Source organism: Misgurnus anguillicaudatus, chromosome 5, assembly GCF_027580225.2.
Source record: "Misgurnus anguillicaudatus chromosome 5, ASM2758022v2, whole genome shotgun sequence".
Taxonomy (NCBI): domain Eukaryota; kingdom Metazoa; phylum Chordata; class Actinopteri; order Cypriniformes; family Cobitidae; genus Misgurnus; species Misgurnus anguillicaudatus.
This window is the reverse complement of record NC_073341.2, coordinates 2135695-2150322: the sequence shown is the minus strand read 5'-3', so window position 1 is coordinate 2150322 and position 14628 is coordinate 2135695. Positions and strand designations below refer to the sequence as shown.

Sequence of the window (14628 nt, the reverse complement as noted above, 5' to 3'; positions counted from 1 at the left end):
CTGTCGTATGTGTGCCTTAAATTTCAGAAACATTTTAACATCCATATGGACAAAAAAGATTGTGCATTAACAAAGGATTTCTCGTCCTTGCTGGAGTGCTTCGATTTAAATCAATTTGTTGACTGTACTACACATAACAAAAGGACATATTTTAGACCTAGTGATATCTAATGGGTCTTTTGTGTCTTGGTTGTCTACTATTGACTTAGGATTGTCTGGCAGTCTTTTTTGATATGCATATACCTGTCACAAACACTGTTTCTTCTCGTATTATGACTTACCGGAAATGGAGATCAGTTGATGCTTATGATTTCTCTGTTTTTATTGAGTCTTCATTAAGTTGTTTTACTCCATCTGACCCTCTGGAGAAAAGGGTTTCTATGTTAAACTCGGCTCTCCTATCTGGCCTGGATTTATTTGCTCCTCTAAAATCACGCTCTGTTTCATTCATCCGCCCTGCTCCATGGTATAATGATGACTTGCATATGATGAAAACATCTTGTAAAATGGAGCGTAGGTGGCGTCTCTCAGGTCTGACTGTTCATTACGAGACATGGAAAGACTGCCTACAAGACTACAAGGCTGGAATTTTCTGCCAGATCTGACTACTTTTCTAAGATGATCAATGACAGTCAGAGTAATCCTAGACAACTTTTTAACTCCATTAACAAATTACTGAATCACAAAACTGTAACTCATATTACTGCTTCTGATCATCTCTGTAACAGGTTTCTGGATTCTTTTGTCACAAAAGTTGAAAACATTCGTAGAGGTTTTTGTAATTCTACTTTAATGTCTTCTTCTGATTTTATTCCTTCCTTCTCTTGTACTAAGTGGTCTAAATTCTGTACAATTGATTCAGACTCTCTGTTAGCAGAGGTTTCAAAAATGAAAGCAGCCACCTCTCTTAGATCCCATACCATTTGGTATGTTTCAGTCATGTTTTGATTCACTGTGTCCCTTTCTTTTGAGTATTATAAATGACTCCCTGTGTACGGGGGTTGTACCTGCGGGAACTATGAGAACTTCACAAATTTTCGTCCCATATCTAATCTCCCTTTTTTTGCTAAACTTATGGACTGAGTAGTTTCTTCTCAGTTGATTTCTCATTTAACTGAGAACAATCTCTTTGAGCCTTTGCAATCAGGTTTTCGAAAATCACATGGTACAGAAACAGCTCTGGTAAGGGTGACTAATGACTTGTTAATCGCCTCAGACTCTGGCTGTCTTTCAGTTTTGATCGGAAGCAGTTTGTAGCCATGGGTGGTTTTAGATCTGAGGTTAATGTTGTGCAGTCTGGTGTCCCTCAGGGGTCAATTTTGGGCCCTCTTCTTTTTAATATTGACGTCTATCCTCTAGGCCAACTTTTGAGATCACTTGGTCTAAAATTTCACTTCTATGCAGATGATACACAGATCTACATTCATTTTAGACCTAATGAAATTGTGGCAGTCAATTTTCTTTCCGAGTGTATTTTTAAGATGAAAGAATGGATGACTGAAAACTCTCTTTGTCTTAACAGTGAAAAGACTGAGATTATGCTTGTTGGTTCACCCCACCAACTACGCAAAGTAGAGCCAAGTACATTAACTCTTGATGGTTCAAATGTGGAGTTTCGGACTAGGTTGAGGAATCTAGGAGTGATTTTTGATGCCAATCTAACGTTTGAACCTCATGTTCTGAATACTGTAAAAATGTCCTTCTTTCATCTTAGAAATATTGCCAGGTTGCGTCCTATGCTGTCTTTTAATACTGCTGAGAAATTGATTAACAGTTTGTGTTTTCTCGTATTGATTACTGTAATGCCTTGTTAGCTGGAGTGTCAAAAGCTACCCTAAACAGAATGCAGGTTTTGCAAAATTCGGCTGCGAGAATCCTGAGTAGAACTAATATACGAGAACATATTACTCCTGTTTTAGAGTCTTTGCACTGGTTACCCATTAGGTTTAGGGTGGACTTCAAGATTTTGATGCTTACTTATAAGGCATTGCATGGTTTGGCGCCTCAATACTTGACAGAGCTTTTAATTCCATACACTCCAAAACGTGATCTTCGTTCCTCAGAAACTGGTCTTTTAACTGTTCCCTCAACTCGTTTAAAACTAATGGGGCTTTTTCCTCATTAGCTCCTAAACTCTGGAATTCTCTGCCGATTGAGATTAGGCAAGCAAATTCTTTTGGTATTTTTAAATCTCAGCTAAAAACTCATTTTTTTATGTTAGCTTTTAATTGATTGATTGCTTTTATCTTTGATTTACATTGTATAATGTCTCTTTAATCTTAATCTTTATTATGTGTTGTATATCTGTTGTTTTAATTGTTTTTGTACAGCGCTTTGAGATGTGCACTTTAAAGGTGCTATAGAAAATAAAGTTTATTATTATTATTATTATTATAAGGAAACACCTAACAGCAATTAGAAAGTCTAAAAAGGGAGTGAAAGAGAGATTTTCAAAGACATTGGTTAACTGATCATCTCATGCTTCACATGGTGTCTTTTTCTTTAATGCTGTTTCTATTTCTTCTTCTTTTCTCTCTCCTTTATCCATCAATTAAGGTTTTAAGGGTGGGCTCTCTTAATATTAATGGAGGGAGGGATATGCATAAACGAGCACTTGTTTCAGAAGTAATAGAACAGAGGAATTTAGATGTCAATATATAAATTAAGCCACAAAACTAATTTAAGTGCTGGAGTGGCAATCCTTTTTTCACCTGGCCTAAAAGTTAATATTTTGAGTGTCAAAGAAATAATAAATGGTTGCCTGCTTGAAGTTAAGGCTGATATTGAGGGAAGCATTTTTTAAAACAAGGGTATAATGATGGCAGTGTCATTATTGGTGGGGACTGGAATTGTACTGAACATTTTACTGTTGATCGCAATACTGAAGAACCCCATTTTCAATCATCCTCTCTTTTATCAAAGTTAATAAAAACAGCTGACCTTCTGGATATATGGAGAGGTAAAAATCCTAATGTGAGACAATACACTTGGGTCAAAGTAAATAATAATAGAGTGAGTGCTGCTCGTTTGGATAGGGTGTATGTGTCCAAACATCTCAATAGCCAAGTTAGTCACTGTTTCATCACTCCAATGGTTTTTACGGATCACAAATTGGTCACAATAGAAATATGTATTTGTCAGATTTTAAATAAGTCATCTTTTTGGCACTTTAACACTAAACTGCTGCAAGACAAAACATTTTGCAAGTATTTTGAGTTGTTTTGGAAGCAGTGGAGGGAAAAGAAAAATATGTTTGACAATTTGAGACAATGGTGGGATATAGGGAAGGTTAATATCAAAATGTTTTGTTTGCAGTATACTGCCAATGCCACAAAAAAGCTGAAGGAAACAGTTAAGGCTGTTGAGGAGGAGATAACAACTATAGAAATGGATTTCATTAATGGGTGTGATCCTGTATTAAACAATAATTTACAAAAGAAAAAACAGAGCTGAGATCTTACCTAAATGAAAGAGTTAAAGGGGCTTTGGTTAGATCTCGATTTTTTCTATAACACATATGGATGCTCCAAGTGCTTATTTTTTCAGTTTAGAGCACAAAGTAGCAATGAAAAACAAATGGTGCGTTTACGTCTTCCTGATGGGAGAATTACTTTTGATGTTAAAGATATGCATCATCATGCAGTGAATTTTTATTCCAATCTTTACACTGCAGAGCAATGTGATGCAAATAGTTTGGAACAATTATTACAGGACTTACCCCAAATAGACTGTGACTCAAAGATGGCCTTGGATTTGGATATATCCTACCAAGAATTAACTGACGCTCTAGGACAGCTTAATCCCCGGGTATCGATGGTTTACAACCCGAATTTTACAAGTGTTTTTGGAATCTAATCGGACAAGATCTTTACGAGGTTTGTCGAGTGTGTAATAAGGACGGACTGTTGCCTGTTTCTTGTCAATGCGCAGTTTTGTCACTGCTGCCAAAAAAAGGGGATTTGACCCTCTTGAAGAACTGGAGACCAGTCGCCTTACTGACCACAGAATATAAAATGCTATCTAAATGCCTTGCTAATAGGCTTAAAGACTATTTGCATTTGATGATACATAAGGATCAAACATACTGTGTTCCAAAAAGAACAATATCTGATCATTTGTTTTTAATCCGGGACATCTTGGACACATGCAGGGTTTTAAAGTTAAAACTGGTATAATCTCCCTGGATCAAGAAAAAGCTTTTGATCGTGTTGATCACAACTATCTTTTTAATGTGTTGGAGGCTTTTGGTCTAGGTGAAGGTATCTTAAAATGGGTCAAATTATTGTAGGCTGGTGCTACTTGTATGGTTAAATTGGGAGGAGGATTAAGTCGTCCTATCCCTGTAGCCAGAGGTATAAGACAGGGTTGCCCCTTATCGGGACAACTATATAGCCTAGCGATTGAACCCTTACTCTGCAAATTACGTAAAAAAGTCTGGTTTTCATGTACCTGGGTTTCTTAACAAAACAGGATTTGTCTTAAGTGCCTATGCGGATGACATCACAGTATTTGTAAACGATATGAATGATGTCAAAGTCTTGTCTGATGCTCTTGATGTTTACGGAAAAGCCTCATCAGCTAAGGTGAATTGGGATAAGAGCGAGGCTCTGTGGGTAGGGCAGGATTTTGAAAATCTTCCATCGTTACCTGGTAACCTTAGTTGGGCATCAGAGGGTTTAAAAATTTTAGGTATACATTTTGGTACTAAGGATTTTCAGAACAAAAATTGGGAGGGCTTAGAGGAGAAAGTGTGTGCTCGATTGTCTAAGTGGAACTGGTTGCTACCCCAGGGGAAGAGTCTTGATTACAAACAACCTGGTGGCATCTATACGGTGACATAGATTTAGTGTGCTACAACCACCAGCAGGACTTGTTCAAGCAATCCAGAGACACTTGGTTTCCTTTTTTTGGTCAGGACAACATTGGGTGCGTTCTGCGGCACTGTATCTTCCGAAAGAAGAAGGGGGACAAGGCTTGGTAGATATTAAGGTAAGAATAATGACTTTTCGCTTACAAGCCTCTCAGAGACTGATATACAACAGCGATCTTGCTTGGACCAATGTTGCTACAGTCCTCCTGCGGAGGGTAGGCAGGCTGGGTTTAGATAAACATCTATTCCTAATGAACCTACAAGAGGTGCATCTAGCAGATCTTACCCCTTTTTACAAGTCCTTATTTGAGGCTTGGAAAGTGTTTGCAATATCTAGACCACCAGAATTGGCACCTGGTCTTTGGTTCTTGGAAGACCATTGCTCCAAACCCTTTTCTTCCAAGTGCATTACCATCTGCACATCTATGGTCACGATTGACGAATGCTGGATATACAAAGCTGGGTCATGTGTTAAGCAGCAGTGTGGAAGAAATAAGTCGAAAGAGTGGAGTTAAATCTGTGAGACTGATACAGCAGCTCTATACTGAAACATGTGGTGGTTTGAGAGGTGACTATAAAACCTTTCTAGAGAACACCAATGTGCTTTAACAATGGACCGAGGGATACGATTACACCTTCCCTGCAATCACTGTTTCTGCTGCTGTAGAAAACTGGGAAAAAGATAATCAGTATTTGTTGACTTTTAAAATCCCCGTTTTGGACGTTTTTGAACTGGTTGGAAAAAAGGCACTGTATTTGACTTGTGTAAAAGTGTCCAATGCCAGTATGCTCACTGGTGTTCTTTCAACAAAATGGAAAGACTTTCTTGGACTTGACTCTTCCCCTAAAGGGTGTTGGCGTGCTCTGTACAAATGTCTGATTGACAAGAGGACAGGTGACCTCCAGTGGAGGATTGTACATGGAGCTATAGCTACGAACAGACTCTATTTCATCTGTTGGCACAGTGTTTACGAGATCTTTTTTCTCTTTTAAGTGAATGGTATTTGTCCCTAGGTGAAGAGTTTTCTTTACTATTATTCATTTACGGTCCCAAATACACTGCTCAAAGGAAAAAAACTTTGGTGTTAATCAACTTTTTGTCAGGCACCACAAAACTTGCCATCTGGAAAACAAGGAAAAACAACTTATTGGGGCAGGGTGCAATAAATGTGATTCCTATGTTTTTAGGTTTGATGGCAGCAAGATTGAAAGTTGAATTTGCCTACTATAAGTTAGTAGATTGTATACCAATGTTTGTAGAGATTTGGGGTGTGAATGAGGTATTATGTTCTGTGTTTGAGGAAGGTGAATTGGCATTGTCCTTTTAAATAGGTTTTATGTGAAGGAGTGTTGGTTGTGCTGTTTTTTTGTCCCCTGTGCTTCTGATATATAATTGTTAAAATAAAGTTGAATTGAAAATTCAAAAAATTCTCTCTCTCTCTCTCTCTCTGTGCACATGCAGCAGCCGGCCGATCTCTCGCGTGCAGAGGTCTCTAGGCACACAGAAGGAGCTGCGACGCCAAATAAAGAGTTCTTCTCGCACATAATGCTAATAGTTGTGAAGTTTTCTGAACTTTAAGCTAGCTAAGACAAAACTCGCGTTTATATCAGTGACACGTGCGCTGCTGGAGTGATGAAGTTTGACGTGCCATTTGCTTATAGTACAAACATATTTGATCGAAAAGACGAGAAAGAGACGCAAATGTTAAGGTCTAATAGAAAGTAAAGGTAGTCAAGACCTTAAAACAGACTTCATGATCATTACATCACAGCACCTGTCATATTTATAGCTAGAGCTTCGTCTCTCATATACAGGTGTTTATCCTGTCTGTAGGTTTTTGCATATATTTATACCTGTTCATTTTACATATTGCATATGTTTAATATCAGTGACACGTATGCATAAATACAAAATACAATGAAGGCATACTATAGCTTCAATAGTCTATAAAATTAATAACTCAAACCAGATTCTGTCTTGTCAAGACTTAATCTGGTGTTATTTCCTGTGCATTTTCACTTTAACATTATTAAAGGAAAATTATGTAGGATTGTGGCCAAAACTGGTATTGCAATCACAAAACTTGTGGCCAAAACTGGTATTGCAATCACACAACTAGTGGCCAATACACAAAATGACAACATAAGCATCAGTTGAGGGCTGCAACTCCAGTTTTTAAATGGCAATATCCTGGCCAGATCACTGTTGTCAGTGTTATAAGTATTTGAAATGAAAATGATTTCTTAATGTCTAGTGACATATCAGGGCTATTTTATGATTAATTGATATACATTTCTTACATATTGTTCCGTTAACTTTAAATTGCTCATATTTAAAAAATGCGGTGAGCATTTAGTTAAAAGCTATAGTGAGTGGTGAATTTCTGTACATTTTTATAATCAAAAAACAATGTAAACTGAAAAACATGTATAACGTGAAATATTCCGTTCCGTGAAATAAAATGACTCATTCCGTGAAATAGATTTTTGGTCATTCCGCCCACCCCTATTTCCAATTATAATCGGCACTAGACATTTAAAGCTAAAATCTGTGAATTTCTTAAGTTAAAACTAAACAGAAATTAGCTGTTGGGTAAATAAATTCAAGTTTATATGGGTATCCTAAAGAAAAAAAAAACAGCCAAGATGCTCTGGGGTCTAGGGTTTATAATAGTCCATCAAACAAAAAGCGTTTACGCTGGCCCCCGGTCATCAGGCTATCTATAGATAGATAGATAGATAGATAGATAGATAGATAGATGTTAATGAATGTAGAATGTTTAATGTGAAATGTTAAACATCTGTAACTTATTATAAAAGCTACAAATATTTCTGTATCACTATATGACCAGTAATTTTAGGAGGGGGCAAAATCACACCAAAAATAGCTTTAAGCATTCAAATATGCACTGTAATCATTACTGTTTTCAAATGTTACAAGAAACATTTTGACATTAACACTGCGTTTGGGTTTATCCGTCCTTGTTTCTGACAGTTTCACTTTGTAGTTTTTTACATTTGATGTTGTCAAAGTAACTTAAAAGTAAAGTAATTAGATTACTTTTTGCATGTAGTAATCAGTAATGTAATCAAATTACAATTTTAAAGTAGTAATTAGTAATTTGTAGTGGATTACTTTTTTTGAGTAACTTACCCAACACTGATGAACAGTATCATTAGGTATAAGTTCAGTCATAGATTGCATGTTAAAATCTCTAGTCTATTTCTGGGTATGATTTTTATCATGGAAGGCTTCCATGAGATGGTACAATCCTTCATGGTTTACACCTCTCTCCAAGGCCCACTTTACTAAGCTAATGTAAAAGAAAACTTAGAAGACTCTGAGAGAAAGAAGACTCTTAAAGGGACATTTCACCTGTAGATACATTAATCTTTATTGAAAGTGGGTCATATTTTTAGTCCAAATGTAACATAAATTTTGAATTTGGTCCCTATTTGACCGAGAAAAGACAGAACGTGACTTTAGGGCACATTTGTGTGGAAAACTACAACTCCCACAATGCACAGCTCTGCAAGCCACTCCTACTAATCCAGAACACCGCTCAGCTGTATGCTATTGTGTACATAAATGCCATATACGGTATGAAGCTTGGGTGGTTGGTTCACCACACAAACGAATTGTGTCATAAGAGCAGGCTTCGACAAGAAAATGTCGCACCCTGCACACAAACACGTCCACCGCACATTGGTCTCGTACACTGCAAACTTTCGGGAGTGACAACCGCATTAAAATGCGGGAGTGAATCCCCTAAATGTTCGTTTCATGTCTGTACGGAACAAGACTCACTCCCGAAAATGTGATGATTGACACAGAAATAACAATAGCAACGTTCTGCCGTCTCGCGTGCTTATCACTCACAGCTTTGACCAAAATAATAACAGCATTGTGTTTTGCAATAAACCTCCGTCTTGGCATTGTGCATTTTACGCTTTTGTGAGGCTGCTTCACAGCGCATACAGAAGACATTTCCCCTTTCTAGGCATTTATTTTTTCAGAAGAGAGACCTGTCCTGTTTATGATGAACGTTTAAACACTTGATTAACTACTAGTTGTTCAGTTTGGTTATGTACACACTGTGCAGAGTTTTTGTAAATTCGGTTGTCACTACCTGCATTTTGCCGGAGTTAATTCGGTTGTAGAATTATGCGGTTGTGAATCCCGTAAATTACTGAACTGTGTGTGTACAGAACAGGATTAAGCATTAAAAGGTGAAGTGACAACGAATTAATATGCAGTATGTACGGGACCAATATGTTTACTCCTCAAACAACCATGCCCGTACGCAAAGTACCTCTCTTCCCTGGGACCATTCATCAAACAAACGTCCATATACTGATCTGATGCAGAAATTTCGTACAGAAGGCACACAGCGAGAGTACAGGCACTACTAGTCCGCCCAAGCTCTAGCCAGTCTGGGCTCCTCTACGCAGCAGAGGCCGAGGCTGCGGCCTCCTCCCCAGGCTTCTCTGCCTTCTGTTCCTCCATCTGCCTCAGCTCTTCACTGTATTGTGGCTTGCGAAATCACCCTCTTCCATATCATATCGATTACCTTCCGCTATTATTGTAACATGAAGTCTGGCTCGCTCCACATCCTCTGTTAGCTAAGCTTAGCATAAAGATGACGGCTGAATGTTTCTTTTCGTGTATTTTCGTAAGTCCCACCCACTGATCTGTAATAGGTCTGTAGCATGAGGGGGTCCCACCCATAGCCCCCCCATTGGAAAAATGAAGATTGAGTGTCTGTAGCCTTACACTGTCGACAAAGATACAGCACTTCCTTCTTTCAATGATGCAAAATGACAATTTTTACATAATTGAAAGAAGGAAGTGCAACACTAAAATCTGATCTGTATTTCTCCTGTCTGAGGAAACTGAGGGAATAATGCACGACCATTTAAAAACATAACTGGGGTTTCTAACGATGCGAAGCTTAATGCAAATGGGTGAAGTGTCCCTTTAAGTTTAAGAAAGCTTCCCTTAAAGAGGTCAAAACAAAAACGTCATACTAAACATGCTGGAGAAATGGGGTAACTTCTCTCAGGTGGGCTGGTTGTACACTATTGTTAGTTATCAACAAATGAATACATATGGCTGATTGGCCCAATTATCTGTGATTTTACCAATCATGTAAAAAAACTTTTTTATTTTATTAAGTTGATACAGTATATATTTCTCTTAGTTTTCTATTTAATATATCCAAATTGTTGTTTTACTATTAGTTAAACAAACTGTTACAATAAATGCTTCAGTTTAAAACACCTCTCTGCTTGTTCTTACTACAATGTTTTTAAAATCATGTAATAGGCTGCTGGTAGATTCTGAAAGAGAATGACCATGTCTTTCAATCAAAGAGTTATCAACCAATGTCACATTTATTTGTTTCTTTCAATAAATACGTTTGGGGAACATTAATCTAAATTTGCCTTTAAATTATGGCCAATGATTGGACCATCATCAGAAGAATCATAAGTATTAACTGCTGTGTCACGCACCATCTCCTGTGCCACAGCCTCAGGAACCTCCTTCTCCAGGTCAAAGGTGAACTCAATGGCACCTCCATCTCTGTACTTTCCCTTCAACTTCCGTGGGTCCTCCACCCACAGCTTCAGTGCAATGGATGTCTTCCTTCCGTCATCTTCTTCAGCTAACTCTACCCTTACTCCTGTGTCCTCTGCAAAAAATGCGTGGTTCAAAAGGTCCTTGATGGAGTAACTGGGTAAAGAACATTGCCATACCAGTTACTTTATTTACATGCAATCATACTTGGAATTAATTCATTATCAAAAACTTTAAATAAAAAAGTTAAATCAGTGCTTACTGAAATCAACTGCTGCGAGGAATTGGCTGACTATATACATATACTTTATGTTGTACATTGAAATACCAGTGCATACTCAATTCACACACTACCAAAAAATAAAATATAAAAATAATTTAATAGTTTTAGTCACTTATTAGTTCATTCTCTACTGAACTGGCTGCTGGTGATAACATGCTACTGAATGGATATTTGGTCGTGGGCATCTTAAGCAATGGGCAGTGCCAACAGATATAACAGTAGGCCTACTCACCGATCCTCCTTTTTCTGACAAATACACTCGCCAATAATCTCTTTCACCTCAGGATCCATCACCTTGTTATAACTAGCAGGTTTCACCCCCTGAAAGACAAAAAGATATTTTTAAACTAATTTTTAGATTCAGATTTCATGCATTGTGACATTTTCATGATGATTAAATATAATTAAATTCAATAATTATTATATCGTATTATTGCAATGCCTTAAAAGTTTTCTGTACTTTTTATTATCACCCGTAATTTTTATGGGGAAATGTTTACTAAATCTCAGAAAACTACCTCTAGATCTCAATTCATTTTCAAATTGCTGTAAACCACCTAATCTTCCCTGTCTATATGACAATTTTTCTGATTTTACATTTCTATCAATCAATATGTAACCACATTTACACTCAGGGGCATCATAAGTAAGGGGGGAAATGGTGCCTATACACAGGGCCCTGGCATGTAAGGGGCCCTTTAAGTACTAAATTATGGATGCAAATATTAATTTGCCAGCAATAGGCTTTATGTGCAGCTGCACTACTTCCTGAACTTCAGCCAGCTCCTTGTTTCCTCTCAGCCATTATTGGACAAACTGATTAATCCAGGTGTGCCTGACCTCAGTAGTCACAACCAAACTGATTAATCCAGGTGTGCCTGACCTCAGTAGTCATAACAACAATAATCAGACACACCTGGATTAATCGGTTTGTACAATAATGGCAGACAGGAAATAAGGAGCTGGCTGAAGTTCAGGAAGTGTAATGGTTTTGTTCTGTGTTTTTTTGTATTCTGTGTATTTTTGTATTTTGGACTTTTATTTTGACATCCTGTTCTGTTCTGGCTTTTATTTTGATATACATCCTGCCATGTTTCACTTCACACTTCCTGTTTGTTCTTGTATATAAGTCACATGCTGTTCACCTGCCCCTGCTGATTATTACATCGCCCCAACCTGTCTGTATATCTGCCTGTTATCTGTTTATCTGTATCTGTTACTAGTGATGGGGAAATGAAGCTTCGAATGAAGCACCGATACTTCTCTTACTGTTTCGAACCATGATTCGAAGCCTCAACGAGGGTGTCGAAAACAGCGCCATCTTTTGGTTAATAAAACATATAGCAGTTGCTTCTGGAAAAAGCTCCGTCAATGAAGCAACAAGCTGATGAAATTCAGATGAATATTAATATTATGTGTACAAATAAAGCTCAGACAACATGTCTGTGAATGGTCAATATAATACATTTATTTACTGATTAAAGTGTGGCAATAAATTCCAGTATGAGTTAATATTCATATGATTCAATACTGTATTGTACAGAATAATGTTCACAGGCATATAATAACAGACGCGCACACAAGTATAAATAAATACAATATTATATATACAGTAATATGTGGGACCAAAATGTGAATAAGGCAAATAACTCATAAAAAACCTCTAGGGTTCGAACCTTCTGACACGCAAAGCGAATCGCGCACGTGACTAAGCAGAAAGTGAAGCTTCGTTTGTCATTGGTCACGTGATTTCAACGTTAACAACACAAGCTTCGAATCAAAGCTTCATCTGGCACGCCCACTTTTGCTCGACACAAGCTCCGAAGCCTCGCTTCAAATGTAACATCAGTGTTTCCCACAGGATTTTGAGGAGACTGTGGTGGTGATGACGTAACCCGCTAATTAGCATATATGTGATGTCATCATGTCCTGTTTGCCTTTGATCTAGTGTTGGCACCTGTTTCACTTCTACTCTTTGATCTGTATCTGTATTTGATCTATATTATATATCAAATTATATTTTAAGCCGAATTAAGCTGTTTTAAAAAGTGAAATAAAAATGTAAATGGGAATCATGAAAATTCTATTTGTGGGGGCCAGTGTTGATTCTGTGGTGGGCCACCACAAATAAATCAATGTATGGGAAACACTGAACATCACTATCTGTTACCTGCATCTGCCTGTGTTTGACCATTGCCTGTTTATTTGGATTTATTGCCTGTTTGCCGCCTGCCCTGATATATCGCCTGTTATTTGGATTCTGATTGTGGATTACCCTGACTGGATTTGTTTGCTGGCCCTTATTGGGATTTTACTAATAAACACCTTTAGCACATGGATTCTCCTCTTCATCGCTTTCTTTAAAGCACCCTGTTACAGAATAATCAGCCTCAACCGGAATCCAGCATAGGATTGTAATCTCCCACCAGCACCATGAAACCTGTTTTTGCCCTGCTTGCACTACGCCAAAACCACTGTGCCATCGAGGATTACGTGAGTGACTTTCTGGAATTGTCTAATCGAGTGCATTATGATGAGGACACTTTGAAACCGATATTTTATAATGCTTTAGATGAATGGTTGCGCTTGTGTATGCCACGTGATATGTCTGTCTGGTCCCTGGAGAGTTATATTGACTTTGCCCTGTTATTGTGTGGCTCACCATTCACTGTGGGTGTTGCAGATACACCTTCAGAGAATATACACAACACAACCAGCCATGTCATGCCTGTTCTGCCCAAGCCTGTACAAGTCATGCCTGTTAACAAAATGGCCGCCACCATGCTTGCTCCCAAAATGGCCGCCATCCTGCCTGTCCCTAAAATGGCTGCCATCCCGCCTGTTCCCAAAATGGCCGCCATCCTCCCTGTTTCTGCACCTGTACCTGTTTTTGAGAAAACCACCACCATTCCTGCACCTGTACTTCAGAGAGCCATCATCACCACCACACCTGCACTCATGAGGGCTATTGTTCACCCAGCACCTGACGTCAAGATGGCCCCCATGCCTGAACCAACGACCACAGAGGTATGTCCCACTGACTTGCTAATCCCTGAATTTGCCATAGCCCTGTGGTGCGTTTGGTCTGCCTTCTGCTCGTTTGTCCCCTGTGTTTCTCAAGGCCCTAAATCTGAACCACCGGAATCATCTGATCTGCCCGACTCATCTGATCTGCCCGACTCATCTGATCTGCCCGACTCATCTGATCTGCCCGACTCATCTGATCTGCCCGACTCATCTGATCTGCCCGACTCATCTGATCTGCCCGACTCATCTGATCTGCCCGACTCATCTGATCTGCCCGACTCATCTGATCTGCCCGTCCTGCCTGATTTGTCTGTCCTCCCTGATTTGTCTGTCCCGTCTGGTTCGTCTGTCCCGTCTGGTTCGTCTGTCCCCTCTGGTTCGTCTGTCCCGTCTGGTTCGTCTGGCTTACCTGGCTCATCTGATTCACCTGGTGCACCATCTGAAATATCGCCACCTTGGACAGTGGAAGCTTTCCCAAGTTTTTTTTTTTGGGGGGGGGTAGTACCCGGACACAGGAAGGAGGCAGAGGACACCAAGGCGGAGGCCGAAGTGTGCTCGTACCCTTCCTCTCCTTGTGTTCCAGGCCTATTCCTGCTCCATAATATAGGTCCAAGCCTGCCCCATGACCCAGGTCCAAGCCTGCCCCATGACCCAGGTCCAAGCCTGCCCCATGACCCAGGTCCAAGCCTGCCCCATGACCCAGGTCCAAGCCTGCCCCATGACCCAGGTCCAAGCCTGCCCCATGACCCAGGTCCAAGCCTGCCCCATGACCCAGGTCCAAGCCTGCCCCATGACCCAGGTCCAAGCCTGCCCCATGACCCTGGCCCGCATCTGCCCCATGACCCTGGCCCGCATCTGCCCCATGATCCT

General features: G+C 39.3%; 1 protein-coding gene across 7 annotated transcripts in view; it reads right to left on the bottom strand.

Moving 5' to 3' along the window:
• LOC129415025 (serine/threonine-protein kinase WNK2) overlaps positions 1-14628 on the bottom strand; it is a 120201-nt gene that overhangs the window by 79414 nt on the left and 26159 nt on the right. For all 7 annotated transcript variants that reach the window (XM_055169191.2, XM_055169190.2, XM_055169193.2 and 4 more), the window contains exons 6-7: positions 10964-11052; positions 10385-10604 (exon numbers count right to left, since the gene is read on the bottom strand). In XM_055169191.2, the coding sequence (XP_055025166.2) occupies positions 10385-10604; positions 10964-11052 (309 nt within the window). The remainder of the gene's footprint in view (positions 1-10384; positions 10605-10963; positions 11053-14628) is intronic.